At 31.5% G+C, this 19,206-nt stretch overlaps 1 protein-coding gene across 17 annotated transcripts in view; it reads right to left on the reverse strand.

Moving 5' to 3' along the window:
- Nucleotides 1-19,206, reverse strand: part of LOC106670692 (peripheral-type benzodiazepine receptor-associated protein 1) — a 166,166-nt gene that overhangs the window by 22,881 nt on the left and 124,079 nt on the right. For 11 of the 17 annotated variants that reach the window (XM_024228631.1, XM_024228636.1, XM_024228632.1 and 8 more), the window contains 5 exons: nucleotides 18,306-18,514; nucleotides 14,828-15,071; nucleotides 14,384-14,515; nucleotides 10,459-10,467; nucleotides 5,222-5,272 (listed from right to left, as the gene is read on the reverse strand). In XM_024228631.1, the coding sequence (XP_024084399.1) occupies nucleotides 5,222-5,272; nucleotides 10,459-10,467; nucleotides 14,384-14,515; nucleotides 14,828-15,071; nucleotides 18,306-18,514 (645 nt within the window). The remainder of the gene's footprint in view (nucleotides 1-5,221; nucleotides 5,273-10,458; nucleotides 10,468-14,383; nucleotides 14,516-14,827; nucleotides 15,072-18,305; nucleotides 18,515-19,206) is intronic. The other 6 variants (XM_024228634.1, XM_024228628.1, XM_024228639.1 and 3 more) reach the window with 4 other exon arrangements.

The raw sequence follows: 19,206 nt of genomic DNA on the forward strand, positions 1-19,206 counted from the left end.
TTTATTATTGTAATAGTGATAATAGTTGTAATAATCATTATCAAATGAAATGGATTAAGACTAAAAAAAGGAAAATGTTTGTTTATATTCTTATTCATACTCATTTCAGATCACCCTGTCTATGTTGGAACCATTTAATCTGTTTGTTTTGTATACCTACTAAGTGGCGAAACCCCATGGAATTAAGCAATGTGCAATAATTTTGGCAAAACAAATTTCAACAATAATAACAGTATAGACATTTGAATAATGAACCACTCAATCTCATTATTTCAAATTGAAATTGTAAAATATATATATGTGGTACCAGTCCCCAAGAATATATTTGCAGGCAACCATGCGAGCTGGTAATATAAAACCTTGCCTTTTTTTTCACATTGTGTTAGTTACTTTTGTCTTAGCGGGTAAGATGTTTTTGAATTGACCTGTTCATAAATCACTAATTCATGTTGGCAGCAATAAACGCTATTTGGAAATTTTTGCAGACATGCACATAAAATAACCAAATTCTAACCTGTTATTGGTTTATTATTAATCATTAAAGTGAAATAATAGGCATCTAGAAACAAAGTCTACAGCTGTAATGTAACAAGGAAACCAGTGAAATTCATATCACAAAATTTGCGCTAAAAAGGAATTAAGTTATAAAGCAAAATTTTATTTAATTCATTAAATATCCCAGGCATTTTGACAAGAATTGTATTTATGTGTTTGAATCAAAATCACCTAGAAAAACATTTCAAAACACTATAAGATTTTTGAAATATATAAATCAGATGCAAAAAAAAATTCTATCATATACAAGAACTATTATATATTGTTTCAAAATAATGCCTTTTAAATCACAATTGTACTACAATATTTTGTAAATTAATGAGTAGAAGAAAGCTTGGTGCTATCAATAGGTATCAGAAAGAAAATGTTTAAAAAAATTGTTCAAAAATTTAATATCTGTTTTTTAAATAGGTAAAGATAAGTTCTAAAATGTTAACTATTTAGAATCCAATAAAAAATCACAAGTAAACAAACACCAAGAGTTTATTATACAAAATACAAGTTTTTCTGTAGGCCTATTTTTATGAGGCTATTGTTTTGGTAATTATACCATTTTTGAGAGCTAATCAGCTTTGAATCTAGCCTTCCTATCACATTAGACGTCATGTCATATATGGCGCATAAGAGTTCTCTATTGGCTCTTCTACAGAGATACAAATTCAAATCTAGCTACTTTATATTTCTTTTTATGGCATGTTGTATTTGAAATTTTTTAGTTAAAAAAATAAAAAAATGCTGTGGTTTAATATCATCTAAGGTGATGATGATAGCTCAGTAATATCCAAACTTCCAATTAATTTTATAGAAATCACTCTCTCTCTCTCTCTCTTTCTCTCTCTCTCCCTCACTTTCTCAACAGATATGAAAAAGTTCATCAATTATACAAACACTTCCTTGAAATTATGAACAAATATAATATGAAATGTCTATGAAATTAATTTTGCAGATAGTAGAATGTTTCAAAAAGCAAACCATAAATTGTGACAAGTAAAACTGGACATGCTGATAAGATTGAAAATATGTTTTTTTTTTTAAAGACAATTATTAAATTTTATTAGTAAAAAAAATAAAATAAAAAAAGCAGAATAGATTTATAATTTCATATCTTTTTAAACAAATGAATCTACATTATTTTCGTGTAAGTAGAATTTAAAATAAAATACTACTGCTAATGCTACTAATGCTATGAAAATAACAAAGAAAAATTAATGTGAAAGTTAGACAAATTAACAATTTAAATATCAAGCAAAATATTTACTTTGAGCATGTCCAAGTGTGACAATTATTAGGTCCACATTATGACAAAAAATTAAAAAAGAAAAGAAAAAAATGCATTTTTGAAATGTTTTGATGACATTATAACTATGTAAATGAAATTGTTTTAATAGAAATAGAGTGAAGTGGATCCTATTAATGTCATGTTTTTAATAAGATATACGTCAATATACATTTTTAAAAAGGGTTTTTAACACTGAATTCAACAGTGTTCCCTGGGAAACGCTGGTGTATGAAGGTCGAAGGGGGCTAAGTTTAACCGAACAACCAAGAGGATCAGTAGGCTAGCAGGGCTAAAACCTAAGGTGAGTTATTCTACCTTTCCTACCCTCACAAATATGTCCTATATAATCTAATATATTGCTTCTTATTTCTTTCCTGTCTATCTATCGAAACCAAATTTCCAAAGCCAAGGTGGAACAGCTGAGGTCTGCGGGGTTAGAGGGAAGTCTAGATTTGTTAAGTGAACTCCAGATAACAGGCTGTGGGTGGTAGTGGATAGAGACCTCCCATGACCAGAGGTTGTGCTACGATACTTCCCAAATTGTGCCATAATAAAAAAGGACACAAATGAAAAGATCCTTGGTTTCCTCACAAACAAAATAAAGTCTTCCAAGTAGAGGCCTAGAAAGTTGTTCAAAGGAAAGAAGATGACTCTTACTATGACCATTGATCATGGGTCAGCCTTAAGAAAAATGGACAGAGTAAATTTCAATTTCACACAACAAAGCTATACATTAAATAAAAAAGAATGATGTAAAGAATCAGGAGAATACCTGGCGAGTCTGAAGAGATTGAAAAGCTCACAAAAGGAGATAGCACTATACCAACCCCAGATGTATCAGGAGAGCAGAAAAAGTGACAGCGCCTGAATAAAAAACAAATCCATCAAAAGAGACAGAATTGTCTCAAGAAGAAAACAAGAATGATGGAGAAAAGTGAAGGGAACACAAGAAAAGACAGACCTCTCCTTATCACAGAGCCAAAGTGTGGTAAACTTGGCCACCCCCTGTATCCCCTAACAACAACTGAGAAGGAAAAAATGGGAGAAGAGGAAAAGAAGCCTCAAGCCCTGGAGTGCGTCCAGGTGAATTGACACCATGCAAAGGTGGTAAGTGATGCTCTCAGCCATCTTTTCACCTGGAAACACCTGATCCAGGAACCTTGGGTAAATGAGAGCATGGTAATAAAGATACCATTAAATACAGGTAAATTGGTTTACTATAGAGATAATGAACAACCTAGAGCCACAATACTAATGAACTTAAAAGTGAAGTTTTTATCTGTTTTTGGATTTTGGACCTTTGGAAGGCATGGATGCATGGATGGATCGAAGATGGAACAGGGCCTAGGGATAGGGATAAAAAGGCCGAATTATACCCTAGCAAATATAAATGATAAATGGTGGAGTGAATGTGTTGTTCAATTTTTTTAAAAAGGTAGTTCCTACTTACAGTTAGTTGTTTTCAAGTTGAGAGATGTGGTTGTAAATTCCTGCAACCTGATGATGAGCTATAATCTTGAAATCTGGACCATTGAAAACAACTCTTATAATTCATGTTGAGAGATGTGGCTGTAAATTCCTTCAACCTGATGATGTGCTATAAGCTTGAAATCCATATTGTTGAAAACAACTGACTGTGAGTGGGAACTATCTTTTTAAAAAGATACCCTAGCAAATCCCCTTCGAATATGCAACATGCAGTTTCCACTCTGTGCACAGGACTAAATAAAGAAAAATTTGAAAGGTGCATAGATTTACTCTTAGACGGCAGATATAAAGGCACTAAATGTATATGCTTTCAACTCCAAACTTGTCTGGGAGTGCCTAAACTGCCTTATGGGTGAAGAAAACAAAGCAGGGTTGTTTCCAGACATGAAGGTATAGAAAGAAATGACCAAGCTGATCAACTAGCTAAAAATGGAGCATGGGACCAGAACCACAGCTATCTGCACTGAAAAGCGTGCTTAAGGTGGGACTGGAAAGGCTTGAAAAACTCAAGCACTAGGCAAAGGAACAAGGTATGAAGCAAGCTAATTTATAAATGTCTCAAAAAGGAAGGTAAAGGAACTCCTCTATTCTCAGCAGGTAGGATTTGAGTACAATTATAGGCTTCTTTACCGGCCACTGCCCTCTTAACTACCATCTAAAAAAGACGGCAAAGCAGAGTCAGAAACAAGCCGACTTTGTCAGGAGGCAAGACATCGGCCTTCCTCTGTGAATGTGAGGCATTAGCCAGGTAAGCTTGGCCTTGGTAAGCCAATTCTTAAACCAAGAGGTGTGCGAAGAGGCATCGAGAAAAGTGCTTCTACAAAAACTTGCATTTTCCAAGGTATGGCTTATAGGGGTTCCACAATAGACATTTTCTCTAAGCTGAATTGCGATTTCATGAGTTACATCTAGAGAGTCCATATATCAATTCACTGGTTGGAAAGGATCCTTATAAGGATAGGATGTAGGCTTAGGTAAAGAAATTGGTTAAGAAGTTTTCGTTTATCTAAAAAACAATCTTTGCAAATAGTTTTTAGCGAATAACTTAAGAATGAATGATCATAATTAAAAAAACAGCACCTTTGAATTCAGTGTCAAAAACACTTTAAAAAATGTACATTGATGTTGCCATTTGAAATAGTTAAGTTCCTATTCATATCCAGTTATCATGGAGAGTAAAATCAAAATATTTTGGATCATGAGAAACTAGTCAAAAAATAAAAGTTTTCTCAAAAATGCCCCCTCCCCCCCACAAAAAAAAACAAGTATAGGGGAAGAACAGAAGTTAAACTCAATGTACATTTAACATTTTACTTCAAAATAAGCCATTATATTTGAAATAATTTTGTTATTTTATTCGGTGTTGTTTTAAATAACAATCAAAGATAAGAACAAATCTAGGGGGAATTTTAATAGTTCCAATGTATATTCCGATAGGAAAAATATGGTGATCTGGTATTAAAAAATTATAATAAACATTTATTAAACAATTATGCACATTAAAAAAAAAGTTGGATAATATATTTCTCTGTTAGTTTCATTCATTAAAATGATTTCAAGCTGTTCAAAAACAATGCACACTCAGTTGAATTAGAATTGAGACTCGCCAAAAAAAGATCATTTTCACAATTCAAACTATTTCTCGTTAATATAAGTCATGCAAGTCAGTAATTAAAAAATAATGTACATATAAAAAAACTTATTGAGAAATGTGATTTTTTGTTCAAAATACTTCACTGGACAAGTTGTGATAACAATAATGTGAAATTTAAATGTATGAATTAATATAAATAAAGAAAATAAAAGAAAAAAGAAAAGTAAAAAGCTTTTTTTTATTAGTGACGATAAAAACCTAGACAGAAAACTACCAGCTGCACGATTCAAAGCTGTTTAGCTCACCTTCATCAAGGTCTCTTGCATAGGAATGACCCACAGTTCTACCTGCTTTCTCTACAACAACGGTATATTGTAAGTATTCCATTATATTATAATGATCTGATAGAACTCGATTTAAACAAAAATATTTTTAAAAAATGATATTAGTAGTTATAAACAATTATTTAAGACAAAGATTTAACAGTATTCTGCGATTTTGTATCTATTTATCGCTTATATCTCTTAAAATAAACAAGTATAATGGTTAAACGATCTTTATGGTTGAGTTGGTAATGGCAAAATATTTTGATGAGTAAATTTTATAATTTACCTTAAAATTAATAATTTTTTAAAGAGCCATTACAGTCATTACAGCTATTATTAAACGTCCCATATAATTTATGTACATAAAAACATACAAATAGCATAATATTAGAAAAAAATAATAAGCTTTTTTTAAATGAGAGTTCGCAACATCAGAGCTCATATCAACCCTCGGGGTGTCGGTGTTTTTGAAAAAAAAAAAGCCCATTTGTAAGTATGTCAGGTTCGAATGCAAGGCTGCTGGATTCCAACCCGAGACCTTTGCCTAACATTGTGGCCACTGAAGCCCCCTATTATTGGGTTGTCCGGAAAATAATGCAGGATTTTGGTATTAAACAAAAAAAAAGAAACTAGTTACTTTAAAGCAATGTTCTTTAATCAAAATAATTTCCCATACTCTCAATACATTTCTCCCAACGTGTTGGTAACTTATTAATTCCGTCTGAGTAGAATTCAGAATTTTTAGAATTGATAAAGTCAATAAATGCATTTTCCAGTTCCGTTTGATTTTTGAATATTATGTGTTGTAAGTAGTGGTCCAGGTGTCTAAAAAAATGGTAGTCAGTAGGCGAGAGGTCCGGAGAGTAGGGTGGGTGAGGCAAAGTTTCATAGCCAAGCTCCAATAATTTTTGTGACGTTACACGTGACACATGTGGTCGAGCGTTGTCATGCAACAAAATGGGCCCTTTCCGATTGACCAAAGAGGGCTTCATTACTGCCAATTTCTGATGCATGGTATTAATTTGGTTACAGTATGATTCAGCATTGATGGTTTCGCCAGGATTTAAGAAGCTGTAGTGTATTAAACCAAATGAAGCCCACCATACCGTAACCATTACCTTTTTTTGATGAGTTGGGGGCTTTGGAAAATGTATTGGAGCTTCTCCTTTGTCGAGCCACTGTCCAGAACGTCTAGTGTTATCGTAGAGAATCCACTTTTCGTCACATGTAACAATTCTGGCCAGAAATGGGTCATTTTTGTTTCGACAAAGAAGTGATGCACAAACATCAAAGCGCTGATTTTTTGGCGATCGTTTAATGAGTGTGGAACCCAATTTTCGAGTTTTTTCACTTTTCCAATCGCCTTGAGGTGGTCAGCGACGGTCGTTTTACTGACTTTGAGTTGCTCTGCAAGTTCTCGAACAGTTGTTTTGGGGTTTTCTTCCACCACTGATCGCAGAACATCATCATTAAGAGAGGAAGGCCTTCCACGACCTTCTTCATCTTCAAGGCTGAAATCTCCCTCCCGAAATTTTTTAAACCACCTTTGCACAGTGCACTCATTAACACAACCCTCGCCCCAGACTTGGTTAATGTTTCTAGCCGTTTGGGCTCCGCTTCGGCCGAGTTTAAACTCGTAAAAGAAAATCGTACGAAATTCTCGCTTTGACATTATAAGGATGACTGAATTATTTCCAAGTAGCGGAATGCTACAGAGGTAAACAAACAATATCATTTGGAAGAGGATTAATAAGTGTTGACATTCATACAAATGAGTAATCCTGTAAACGTAAACAGAATATTTTATATAGATTTTTTTTAATGAAAACTTAAAATCCTGCATTATTTTCCGGACAACCCAATAATAAGCTCTTATTTTGACATTAATTTACTTATGAATATAACAATTGAAATAATTATTACATTGCGCAATTATTTATTTTTTGCTGTTTACTCATTTGAGATTTAGATTAAAAATTTAAGCAAGAACACTATACATTCATAGTTTATTATAGTATTAATGCATTTTCGTTTTATAAAATGAACATTAAACAACATTTGTACTTCAAATGTTTACTTATAGAGACATGTTTACATTAAATAACATAAGTAAACATTTCAATTTCATACACTATTTTGGATGCTGTTCATTTTATTTTATCATACAGAACTTTTGTTTTAATACAGGAATGTTTTAGTTTTTGTTTGAATATCAGGTGCTTGTATTTATTCCAATGAAATATGTGAAGACCTTTTGTTTATGTCTGTAGTATTGACTCAATAAATCATATTTTGTTTATTTTCATAAACCCTTTTGAATGTTTGGAGATCGTGAGATGCAGTCTGTTGTGACGTAGGTTTAGAAAAACATTTTCTTTAACATGCCAACGTTTCAATCTTTATTGAGATCATCTTCAGGGCTGAAAGTGGGTGTTTTCTGTGTAGCTGTGTCATTATTGTGTGTCGTCTCACTTGTAATCTCAACACCACACACAATAATGACAAATCTACACAGAAAACACCCACTTTGAGCCCTGAAGATGATCTCAATAAAGATTGAAACATTGGCACGATAAAGAAAATGTTTTTCTAAACCTATGCCACACCAGACTGCATCTCACCATATCCAAACAGTCATTAATTAATGGTCACTAAATACCACACAACTTTTGAATGTTTTACATAAAAATTTCTAAATATTATTTCCCTTCAAAATTGAATTGATTGGTTAATAATAATTAATTGCTAATAAAACATTACCCAGCCAAAAAATTAAAATCCAACCATGATGGATGCTCAATTTAATTGGCACTTAGAAGGTCAAATGTGAAAATTCATTTTGAAACGTGACAGATTTTATGTATAAAGTACAAACATATCTCACTTTATATGCTGGTCTTTCTTACTTTTGGATACTTTCCTCTTCTCTACTGGTCAGGAGTTCTAATTTATTTTTAGTTAAACCTTACACTAGATTTTCAGTGTCCTGTATTAAATCTATGTAAACGCAAGTGCACTCGAAATATCTCAACTACTTGAATGATTTTTTTTTGAAAAATGGTGGTTTGCAACTGAAGAGGGGGTTGCTTTTTTTGTTGAGTGTTTTTTTGTTTAACAAACCCCTTGTAAGTACCTACTCTGGAATACTGGGTCACTGAGATTTGAACCCAGGACCCTCACAGTGACAAAACTTTAACCATTGCAGCCACCAAAATGCCCCCCTAAAAAACTTGTTGTCGATAGCGCTGGAGCCTACCTTTCCCAGTGGGATGGAAAACACCTAAGTCTGACCCCAAACAACCAAAATGCTAAGTAAGTCATAAGCCAATTCTGTACATATGTGTGCAGCATAATGCTTATAATAAATAAGTAAAACAGTAATATCTTAAAGTTTTTAGGCAAACTTATACCTAAAGTATATCAAAATGATGATATTAAACGTCAGTATTAGGGGGGCATTGGTGGCTGAAACGGTTTAGGTGTTGACACGGTACTCATCACTGTAAGGTAAAGGTCCCAGGTTCGAATGCACGGCCGCTGGATTCGAACCCAACAAACTATACAACATACATACCATAAGAGTCGTAAATTTTTATTATAAGTTATACGTGTACTTGATACATTTCCATTGTTGATGAATGCATGTTCAGAGTTGAGCCTTTAACTCCTCGCAGTCCACCGGCAAATTAAAATTTTTAAATTAGCAATTGGTCAACGTGTGAACTAATTGAGTATACTGAAACATTCCTAATCCTGTTTGACTAAAAATGATTATTTTGTTTTCATTCATAAATAATTGGTACTTGGTTTTGGAGAGAATGCTAAAGTAGATTTAGGTGAAATTTGCTCAGTCAAAAGTTAAAGATTTGATTTATATAAGCTCATAAATACACGTATGTTCAGAGTTGAGTCTATCACTTCTTGCAGTCGAATGGCAATTCCGCTTTTGTAATTTACAATAAATTACTGGCCTTGAAAATCACCCCAGGTGTTGGCAATCCGGGGTCAGACCTCAGTCTTAGCCATCCAACCTCCAGGGGCTATCAACAGCTAGGTCATTTCAGCCCCCAACACAATCAGTTCCTAAATTCGAACCCATTTAAACTCTCACTCACTCTTAAATACATTTCTATTTACATACCATTCAGTCAGGTGGTCGAATACTTGATATCCCTCCATCACCCTTTACACCTATTATAAACTAACCTAATTGAGGGTCGATGGGGTACTCAATATTACTCCATTGGCTCTCTCACACTACACAATCACTCTAATAAATCCATTTCAAGCGCAATTCTCATATCGGGTGGCTTTCTCTTTATACGGAGCTCAGGAATTGTACCCTTCAACTAATTGTACACATCAACCTTTCTCTACATGCCTGACACATACGCAAGCTTTGGCTCTAAAGTAAGCATTCACATATCAACCTTGCATGGCCTATTCATAATAGGGTGAAGATGATCATTTTTCTTGTTGAAAATATGCTTGCAAACATAGTTGCTGTATACAACGTACTGCTGGTTAAAATGAAGCAATATAGTTGTTTAAAATCCATTATATTTAGTAGTCTATTGACAAAATTTCTTTCAATTAATTAATCTTTTTGGTTGAAATGAATAATGGCAAAAAGGAGGGAAAATTCGAAAGGTTGTAGGTTGAGAAGTGGAGTCGGTGTCCGAGTGGATCAAAGTCATAACAGTTCAAGGTTAGAGCAGCGGTGTATTGAGCTGAAGGTCATGGGTTCGAATCCCCCTCGTGACACTAATGTTTTCATTTCAACCAAAAACCTTACATAAAAAGATTAATTAGGTGTTTAAAGTGTTTGAACTTATAATCAAGCCAAAGATAAGAACAACATATTATATATAATATATATAGTATTTATAATAATATAATATATAATATAATAATAATATAATATATATTATATTATATATAACTAAATATAAATATGAATAACCTGGTAAAAAGAACAATTTAATTTTTCTGAATGGTTCTTTCAAAATTATAAAGTTAAAATATCAGTTTCCTTGTATAATTGTCATAAGTGTTAATGTGTTGGTGTGTAAATACTCACATATACTTACGTTGTTTTTATGTCTAAAAAAACTAAATTTAAACTAAAACAAACTATTAAATACAAGCATATACTAAAATAAGAATATTTTATAGAGAGCGTAAAAAATGTTAGAAGATAAAAAAATTATAATCACCTTTACAGCCTGCATTCATCCCATGCAAGCACAAAAATAAAAAAACAGATTTATCAGTTAACTTGAGCACTATCTACACATTAAAAAGCATACACAAAACACCAAAGCTGGACAATAACATTATTTATATCATAATATTTTTTAGTTAAAGGGGAAAAGTATTATATAAGATGGAAGGTTAATCAAATCTCTTATGCTTTCCATTGATGAAATAAACCTTAATACATAGCCCTATTGAGTATTGCAAATCAGTTTCTGTAAATCTGAAATGCCACCGGAAAAATTTTTTTTGCTTAATATTCATGATGTATCACAGTATAAATAAATTTCGGATGGACAATGGTATTAGATTTTAAAATAATAGTGCTGATCATTATTATGTCAAATATATAGCATCTGTTTAAAATGAAAATGCCTTTAATAATTGAAAGATAAGCTGGAAAATGTTTCATGCAAGGTATATTTGTTTATCAATTTTTTACACAAAATTATTGATTTTTTTATGATATGCATTTATTTTTAGCTTGATTAAATTGTAAATTAATTCTCATCTTTACAAAAAGTAAACATGTTCAATTTTTTGAGAGGTGATCAAGTAAGTTGCCATACTTGAAGGATTGTTAAGCGATTTTATGTTGTCAACCAAATTCGGTTGTATCGGATCATATTCATGCATGCCAATGTTGAATCATTATTTCTCTATGGAAGTTTGCATGAAAAAACATCAGCAATGATACTGATTCCAGCAAGACAGCCAATTCCAGCATACACCATTAAGAAATTGAAAAAAAAAAAAAAAAAAATTGCAGAGCTATTGATTATAAAGTTACAGATTATCTTTTTGGCACTTCGGTTTGACTTAAAATAAATAAATCCACAATGAAATTAACAGAATAATTTTCATGCCTTTTATTGAAGTTTGAAAAACTCAAAACTAATAATATTGAAGACAGATTTATTTTCAAATTAGTGCAATATTATGCTCATTTCTCATTAAAAATAATTTATAGAAACAAGAGTGAACTTATTTTTTAAAGTATTAAAAAGTAAAATACCTAAGCCCAAATAAGTGATTATAATAAAATTGAGCAGAACTGAATGTTGATTGTTACATGGAATGCATTTTTTTGTGTGTGCCAAGTTGACAAAAATTTGATTTCGGTTGTCAGTTACTGTTTTCAGTCCAGCTATTTTTCTGTACTGTCTTTCATTTCTATGTCAATTTTGTAGGGATTGAGAGTAAATTAAGATTATGTGGTAAGTCCGAATGGTATGTGTAGTGTGTACTTTGTAGCCAATTTGATTTGATATTGGTGTTACAAAATTTTTCATATACATTATACATGGTAATTTTATATTATTCTGATTGTTTTTATATTATCAGTCCAGTTAATTGGTAAACAGAATAAGTTTGTCAGCCGATTAAATTTTGTTTGATTGAACAAATTATATTCCTACATTTTTCATTATTGAGTAAATAAAAACCTACAAGGAGAATAGTTTTAGCTAAAATAATTTTAATATAAGGGAGGGAGGGGGATNGGGAGAGAGAGTGAGGGGGAGGGAGAGAGAGTCACAAAAGATCTTGACCAGCTTGGAATAAACAAATTTTCACTTTTGTAACTTTTCACTTTTGTACCGCTCAAAAATGAGTGAAAAAGGGCAAGAAACAATAACGAAAATGTTAAATAAATAAACTTGTTCTAATAGGTTTTGTGTATGGAATAATAATAAAGTGTGGTATTGCCCCTGCAATACAAATACTCCCGCAGCAATTAAAAAGGCACATTGCCCATAAAAGAAAATGGTTTCTCAATTAAACAGTCTGTCCAGCCTAAAACTTCCTAGAATAGCAGTTATCTCATTTGGCCGAAATTAAACTTGCCCCAAGGGTGCAGAATTTATTTAATTTATTGTATTCTTTTCTACATGCTAATTTCTACTTTACTGGTGGTGTATGTAATGTTTTAATTGGAGACTAGCCTTTAAAGGTTAACATAGTTGTAACTGAAACTGAAATTAACACAAGGTAATAAATAATTTATTCTTATAACAGATTGAGATTAAATTAAGTAAAAGAACTAGTCTTATATCATGTGCATTTTTATTATTCAAACAAAATATTTTCTATTGTGTTTTCAGACATGCTCAAGTCAAATTAAAACTAATTTAGCACAATTTTTTTGAAACCCTGCCATTGGCATTAGTGTTTTTTTTGTTTAAACTAACCTAATAGTAATTTTTGTAAGCTGCAATTTTTAAATCATACATTAAAAATCCTTTCACAAGCAACATAGGAGGATAACTGTGACTTAATACTATTTGTATTTGACATAGCACAAATAGCAAGCATTTTATTTTTAATTGTTTATATACAAAACTGTTTCCTTCCTATTTATAGTTTCAAACAACATTCTTTCAACTAACATTCTTCTAGTGATGCTATTTGTTTAGCAATTGATGTGCAGTTAAAACAAAATAATCTACATAAAAAATATCTATTTTATGTAATAACAATTTTCAAGCAGAACCATTTTATTCACTACAACAACACAAATTCTAGTAATATAAAGAAGAGATAATCTTCAGTACTATTGACCGACCATAGAATAAAAAGTGGGAAAATGAAACTTGCATTTTATGTGTTGAAAACCAAACTATGCTACTAACTGAATCATGAATAATTTCACTCAAATTAGTATTTATGCAATAATACTTTTTATTGTTTAAAATAATATTTTCGCATGTGCAGACATTGTGCTCTTATTTATTAATGTGAAAATTGCATTAAAATAATGTTGAAGGATTTTAATAAAAATACGTCGTTTTCAATTGAAATTGTTCCAAAATAAGCTGATTTTGAAAGAAACATTGATTGTAACCCTCACTATCATACTATAAAGTTTAAGTTTCACAATGCATTTATAAAATTTCGATTCTATTAATTGCTGAAAATTAGACCTGCTATCTATTGTAGGATTAGTCAGGTCGGTAGAAATAATTGACATGCTGTATCTGGTCAAGAAAATATGTACTTTTAGATAATTTGTACTTACTTAATCGGTTTATTAAATCAGTGATAAGCAGCAAATCAAGATTTTTTAACCTTGATGGATTTTTATTATGCAATTAAACATTGTGTAGGAATAAGAGGATGGATCAAACATAATATTATCCTTGTTCCAGCCGTGGTTTATGTATATAACTGTGTGGATAGATAAATATTTTTTGACACTTAATAAAATATTTAGGTGGTATTCAATTTACCTATAATTATGAAGAATCATGTAAAATTTTGTTATTAGAACATTAAATGAATGGTAAAAGGGGTAAAATTCATGGAAAATTCATTTTATGTATGAATCAAGATTTTATGAATTTAAATAAATGTACTGTTTTTATGTGAGTTGTTATAAGTATAAGCGTATTTCTTCAAATGATTCAAACTATTCCAAACTAAGTCACTTGTTGAGTCTTTCTTCACTCAAGGGTTTGTTGAGCTATTCGAACTGATGATGGCGCAATACTGAAACGTATTTGAATAGTTCAACAAACCCACGAGTGAAGATGGACCCAATAAGTGACTCATTGCCGGTTCAGCATAAGTTCACCGCCTCGCAGACCATCACCCAGCATCAACTCTATTAAAAACTAGCTTCTCATTTTATTTAGACTTAGAAAAAGATGCTGAAGTGATGGGAAAGTTATATAAAATTACCCGTATCTATTATATATTTTTAATATAAACATTTCCAAAATACGATTTCAGTGATTACAAATAGCATTTAACATTTACAAATAGCAGTGTTAACTAATAATATGAATACAAATTTACAAAACTGCATCCTTTTCATCGTTTCATAAATTAAAGGGAATTATCCGGCTTCACCAAAGTAAGTATTAAGGTAAAATCAATTATATTCACCTTTTGGAAGTGTGCGGAAGTCGATATGGCAAGCATATCTTTCTATCGGAATATTCGCCTTTTCATCAAAATGAGGAGCTCTAATATTTTTCGCTCGTACTGTTACTCTGTATACTGTATTTGGGGCCAAACCTTGAAAACAAAATAACAATTATGAACTAAAAGTTTTTTTAAACATTATATCAAACAATGAAGGCTTGTTATTTAAATCATAAGGTTAATCATTTATAACACAACTTATATATCAACTTTCTTACACTGCAAATTCATTTCCACATAAATGTTTTAATTTTTTTTTCTGTATGTTTGGTTGGTTAATTAAAGCAATCAGCCTTTTTACATTTATTTTTATTTTAAATTCATTTCTAGTCATTGATTTAAAAAGAAAACAATTATTTTTATTAATATGTATAACTAAGTTAATAAACACGTGGAGCACATTACCTGTGATTGTATGCCTATAGACACCCGGTTTAACAGTCCGTAGTTCGACATTATTGACACAAACTGTGTGCTGGTAATTGCTGTTACTCGGCAGCCAAGAAATAACTGCCGATGTGGCAGTCACTCTGCCAGCTTTCACGTTCGTAGGACCCAAAGGGACGTCCTTTCCAATAACCATAGTACATGCTGCATCCCTTGACGTCCGTCGATTCACCGTTACTGAGCGAACGCTTATTCGGTGTGGCTGAAAAAATAACGAATTTAAATAGAACAATAGTAACGATACAGTTAAAAAGTATCTTTTATTATTATTTATTTTTTCAAAATAATTTCTTTGGTTGTTAACTTAGTTTAATAAGCACAATTATTTGATGCAGCTATTACTTATTTTCACCTATGTTCATGCAACGAACAAAATGAATTGTGATCAGTTTATCTAGTTTATTTAAGTTGAAGGTAATATGTAAGTTGGTGTTGTATCAGAAAAGCTTTGATGAACACAGCTGTACGTTTCGGTTCTGTATAATACCCTATAAAGGAAAAATGAAAGTGGCTGTGATTGTGAAATTTTAAAAATAGCTTTTATTCCTTGACAGTGTGCATTTTCAAAGTTGAACTTTTCGCCTGAAAGCAGCACACAAGTTAAACTATTCAATTAATTTTCTTAAAGGGCTAATAAAGTCAAAGAATATGGGATAAATGTGAAAAAATTTGGCTAAGACATTTTTATAGCACAGTTTAAGGATTTTTTTAACTTTCCAGACATGACATCACCATGAAACAAATGTATGAGATATTAATATTTATTGTTTAAAAACCAATACATTTTTTTTTAATTGCTTCATATAAGAAAAAGCAAGAAGTCTATATATATATTATTTGCAAAGAGAGTTTTTTAAATTTTAAAACTGACCAAATTTATAATTTATATTAACTTTCTAATTACGAAAAAACGTTCTTCATATATTATTATTTCTAATTAAAATGTCCAGAAATTGAGATGTTTTTCATTATGTGCATGTGTTATTTATTAATATGAAAGCTTGAAATGCCACTGCGAAAGCAATTTGTAAACCGTGTGAAGGCATTCAAAGTGGGATTAATAAATTATATATAGTCTGAAAAAATGTATGCACTGAAGCATATAGTTTACTATCCCTTTCACTAAAAATTAAAAAAATAAAAATAAAATAAAATCACAAGTATAACACTAATATAAAGAATGTGTTTACCATATACTAGTAGATAATAACGTTAGGAATATTTCTATAATAAAGGTACTATAATAGCATAACGGCATGTAACACTCATATTTTATCAATTACATCTAGACCCCTATATCATATTATGGACTTTAGAGAAAACATTTCCTTATTAGAGAATTTTTTAATTTATTAATTTATTTAAAAAATTTAATTTATTTAAGAGGTTTTACTCAGATTTTTCATAAGATCATAAGTCTTTTATTTATAAACTAAACACTTAACTCCTCCTTTAATAAGGAAGAATTCCTGGAAAAGAAGAACTTCGCAAAATTGAAAATAACATTACAAATATCTTTTTTCTCTTCTTTTTTGGTTGTCAACTCTTTTTCTCTCTCCAGGAACTAGACAACCATCAAACTTATTTTCTTTTTATTGATATTGTTTTTTGGGGCATCAGCCTCCCCTTGTCAGTCTCATTTTCTTTTTGGAATCAATATCAATAAAAAGAAAATGAGTTTGATGGTTGTCTAGTTCCTAAAGAAAAAAAAAAAAAGTCAACAACCGAAAAAGAAGAGAAAATAAGATATTTGAAATGTTATTTTCCACTTTTGCGAAGTAGAACGATTACAAATAACCAAGAAACATTACAAATATAATACATAAGCTGATAATGAGAAAAAATCCCCAAAAGTCCTATGAATAAAAAGAATATTTTCCCAAAAACAACCATGGTGGTAAAGTTTATAACCTAAAAAATAATTAATAAAAGACTTAGATCTTTTGAAAAATCCACGTAAAAACTCATATAAGCAACAAATTGTTATTTAAATTTAATTAAATCTGCACTGAAATTGCCACCTCTCTACACACAAAAAATTCAGAGGATGGTATTTGAAAGTCGAGAGACTTTTATGTTATAGTGAAATCAAGCCAGACATTGAGGATAATGATTACAAATTTTTGAACAGATTTACAATAGACTTCAAAGGTAGACTAAATAAAAAGAAAATTTTTTGAAGAAGGAGTGTGGAACAGTAAAAGAATCAAATTTCTCCCTTGTGAAATTCTTGGGATCTCCAAACATAGGTCCATGAAATTGAACTCAGTGCACAGATTCAGATTACCCTCCATTCAATGGGAATGTAGCCCAGGACAAAGGCATGTGAAAAGGTTCATCAAAAGACCATTGCAGAAACTAATGGCAGAACTATTAAACCCAAGATGAGTTATGACTAGACTAACTAGGCACTGCAGACTCCGGAGGGATAAGTATAGACTCAGAGTGGTAGAAACAAGACTGTAAAGATATCGCCGGGAAGAAGAAGAAACATCAGTACAACTTTTCTGATGGTGCGAAGGCTTATGTAGGTTGAGATTCCTACTCATGGAAGAGGAAAAGCCTAGGCCTGAAGGATACACACAGGAGCCCATGAAAAAGATTTTGGATCTGTTAGAAACCATTAAGCGTAATGAGGGAGCTGTAAACAACCAAGATACACAACAGATAAATATTTGTCATAAGAGGCCGGGTCCTACTCTAACCTAAATCTTACTCAATAGCCAAACTGTTAGCAATGGAATGTTTGACATATACTTTTAGCTGTTTATTCTAAATGCTTATGACACATATTCACTATTTAGGGAAACATAATATGGCATATGTTCATAACTATTTCAAATGGGAAGACTGGAGAAGAACCTGAAGAAATTAGCAAAGCAGCATCTAGAAAGTGCAATGGTGTGACACAGAAGCTATGATTAGATCACATTGTCTAAGAAGTCTTTATAACACCAAAGAAGTTAATATCATAAGAAAGGATGAGAGAAATCATAAGCTTTTTCACTGGCAATTGTCCATCAGCATACTACCTCAAAAAATAGGCAAAGCTAAAAAGATATTTTCAGGCTCTGCTAAAAAGAAACTGAACTGGAAAAAGTACCTCTGCTTTGGGAAGATAATCATAAATTTCTAAAGACAAGGCGTAAAGTGGCTCAAATCTCAGTAAATTACTGAAATTCTTAAAGGGTGTGAACAAATAGTAGAGGCCCTCCACAATAGTTGCAATTAAGTCATAGTGAACAAGGACATGTATTGTAAACCACCAAAAATTTCAGAATTAATTTTACAAAAAGTTAATAAATTTACACCACTGTATTTATTAAGCCGAAAATTTTGGCAGATGTTTTGCGACTGTTTTATTTAAATCAAACAAATCAACACACATAGTAAATAGGGAACATTGAAAATAATATATCATTTATCTGACACTTACTCTGTTTGAATCGACTCCTTCAACAAGGGCTCTAGTCCGTTCAGTAGCTTTGACGGTGACCTTGAGAACTCTATCAACGTAGACGTGGTAGCAGTCTATCTGAGGAGATGGCGAGTCGGGAGGATTCCAACCGATCAGGATACTTTTGTTGAGTTGCCTCTCAAGAGTCAGCTGTTTAGGGGCAGCGACTAGCACCGAGAAGAACACGTCTGAACGTGACAACAACTAAACTAACCTCTACAGTTTACATGCTATATTATGTACCCCAGTACAATATATATTTCTCACAACTAATATAAAAATGCAACTAAAAATTACATGTCTATTTAATAAAGATATTTACACTATCAATGAAATAATGCCCCATTATGACTTTTAAACAAAATAAAACGAAAAATAGAAGTATGTACTATAGTTTGGATGAAAAACTATTTTAAAAAATGATAATAATAACACAGGAAAACAAGTAGGGCGTATCTTGTATTATTAAATGTATTCAAATTATTAAATATAGCAGTTATAAATTATAGAATATACATAGCATACATATACACAGTGATATAAATATATTAGATTTAAATTATTCAAAAGTTAAAATAGAATTTGTGCTTTAAGATGCTGTTAGCGGATAGGTGCACCATTTGTACTTGACAAAGTACAGAAAATGAGTACTTTTTTAAAAGGCGAATAGAAAAAAAAAAGACTAAAACAAACTAAATTTAAATAAAGTTCACAGCATGGGTAATGGATTCGTAGTACAGGCATCTATAGTTACCCATTTACAGAAATATGTATGTCAGCTATATTTGTGGAGGAGGCAGACCTTGGGATAAGACCCAAAATATCCTATGGCTCACTAATCTTGATCAAAGCTCAACAAAAACATGCTACCCAAACATTA

Source organism: Cimex lectularius, unplaced genomic scaffold (genome assembly GCF_000648675.2).
Source record: "Cimex lectularius strain Harlan isolate CLEC.00 unplaced genomic scaffold, Clec_2.1 scaffold235, whole genome shotgun sequence".
NCBI lineage: Eukaryota > Metazoa > Arthropoda > Insecta > Hemiptera > Cimicidae > Cimex > Cimex lectularius.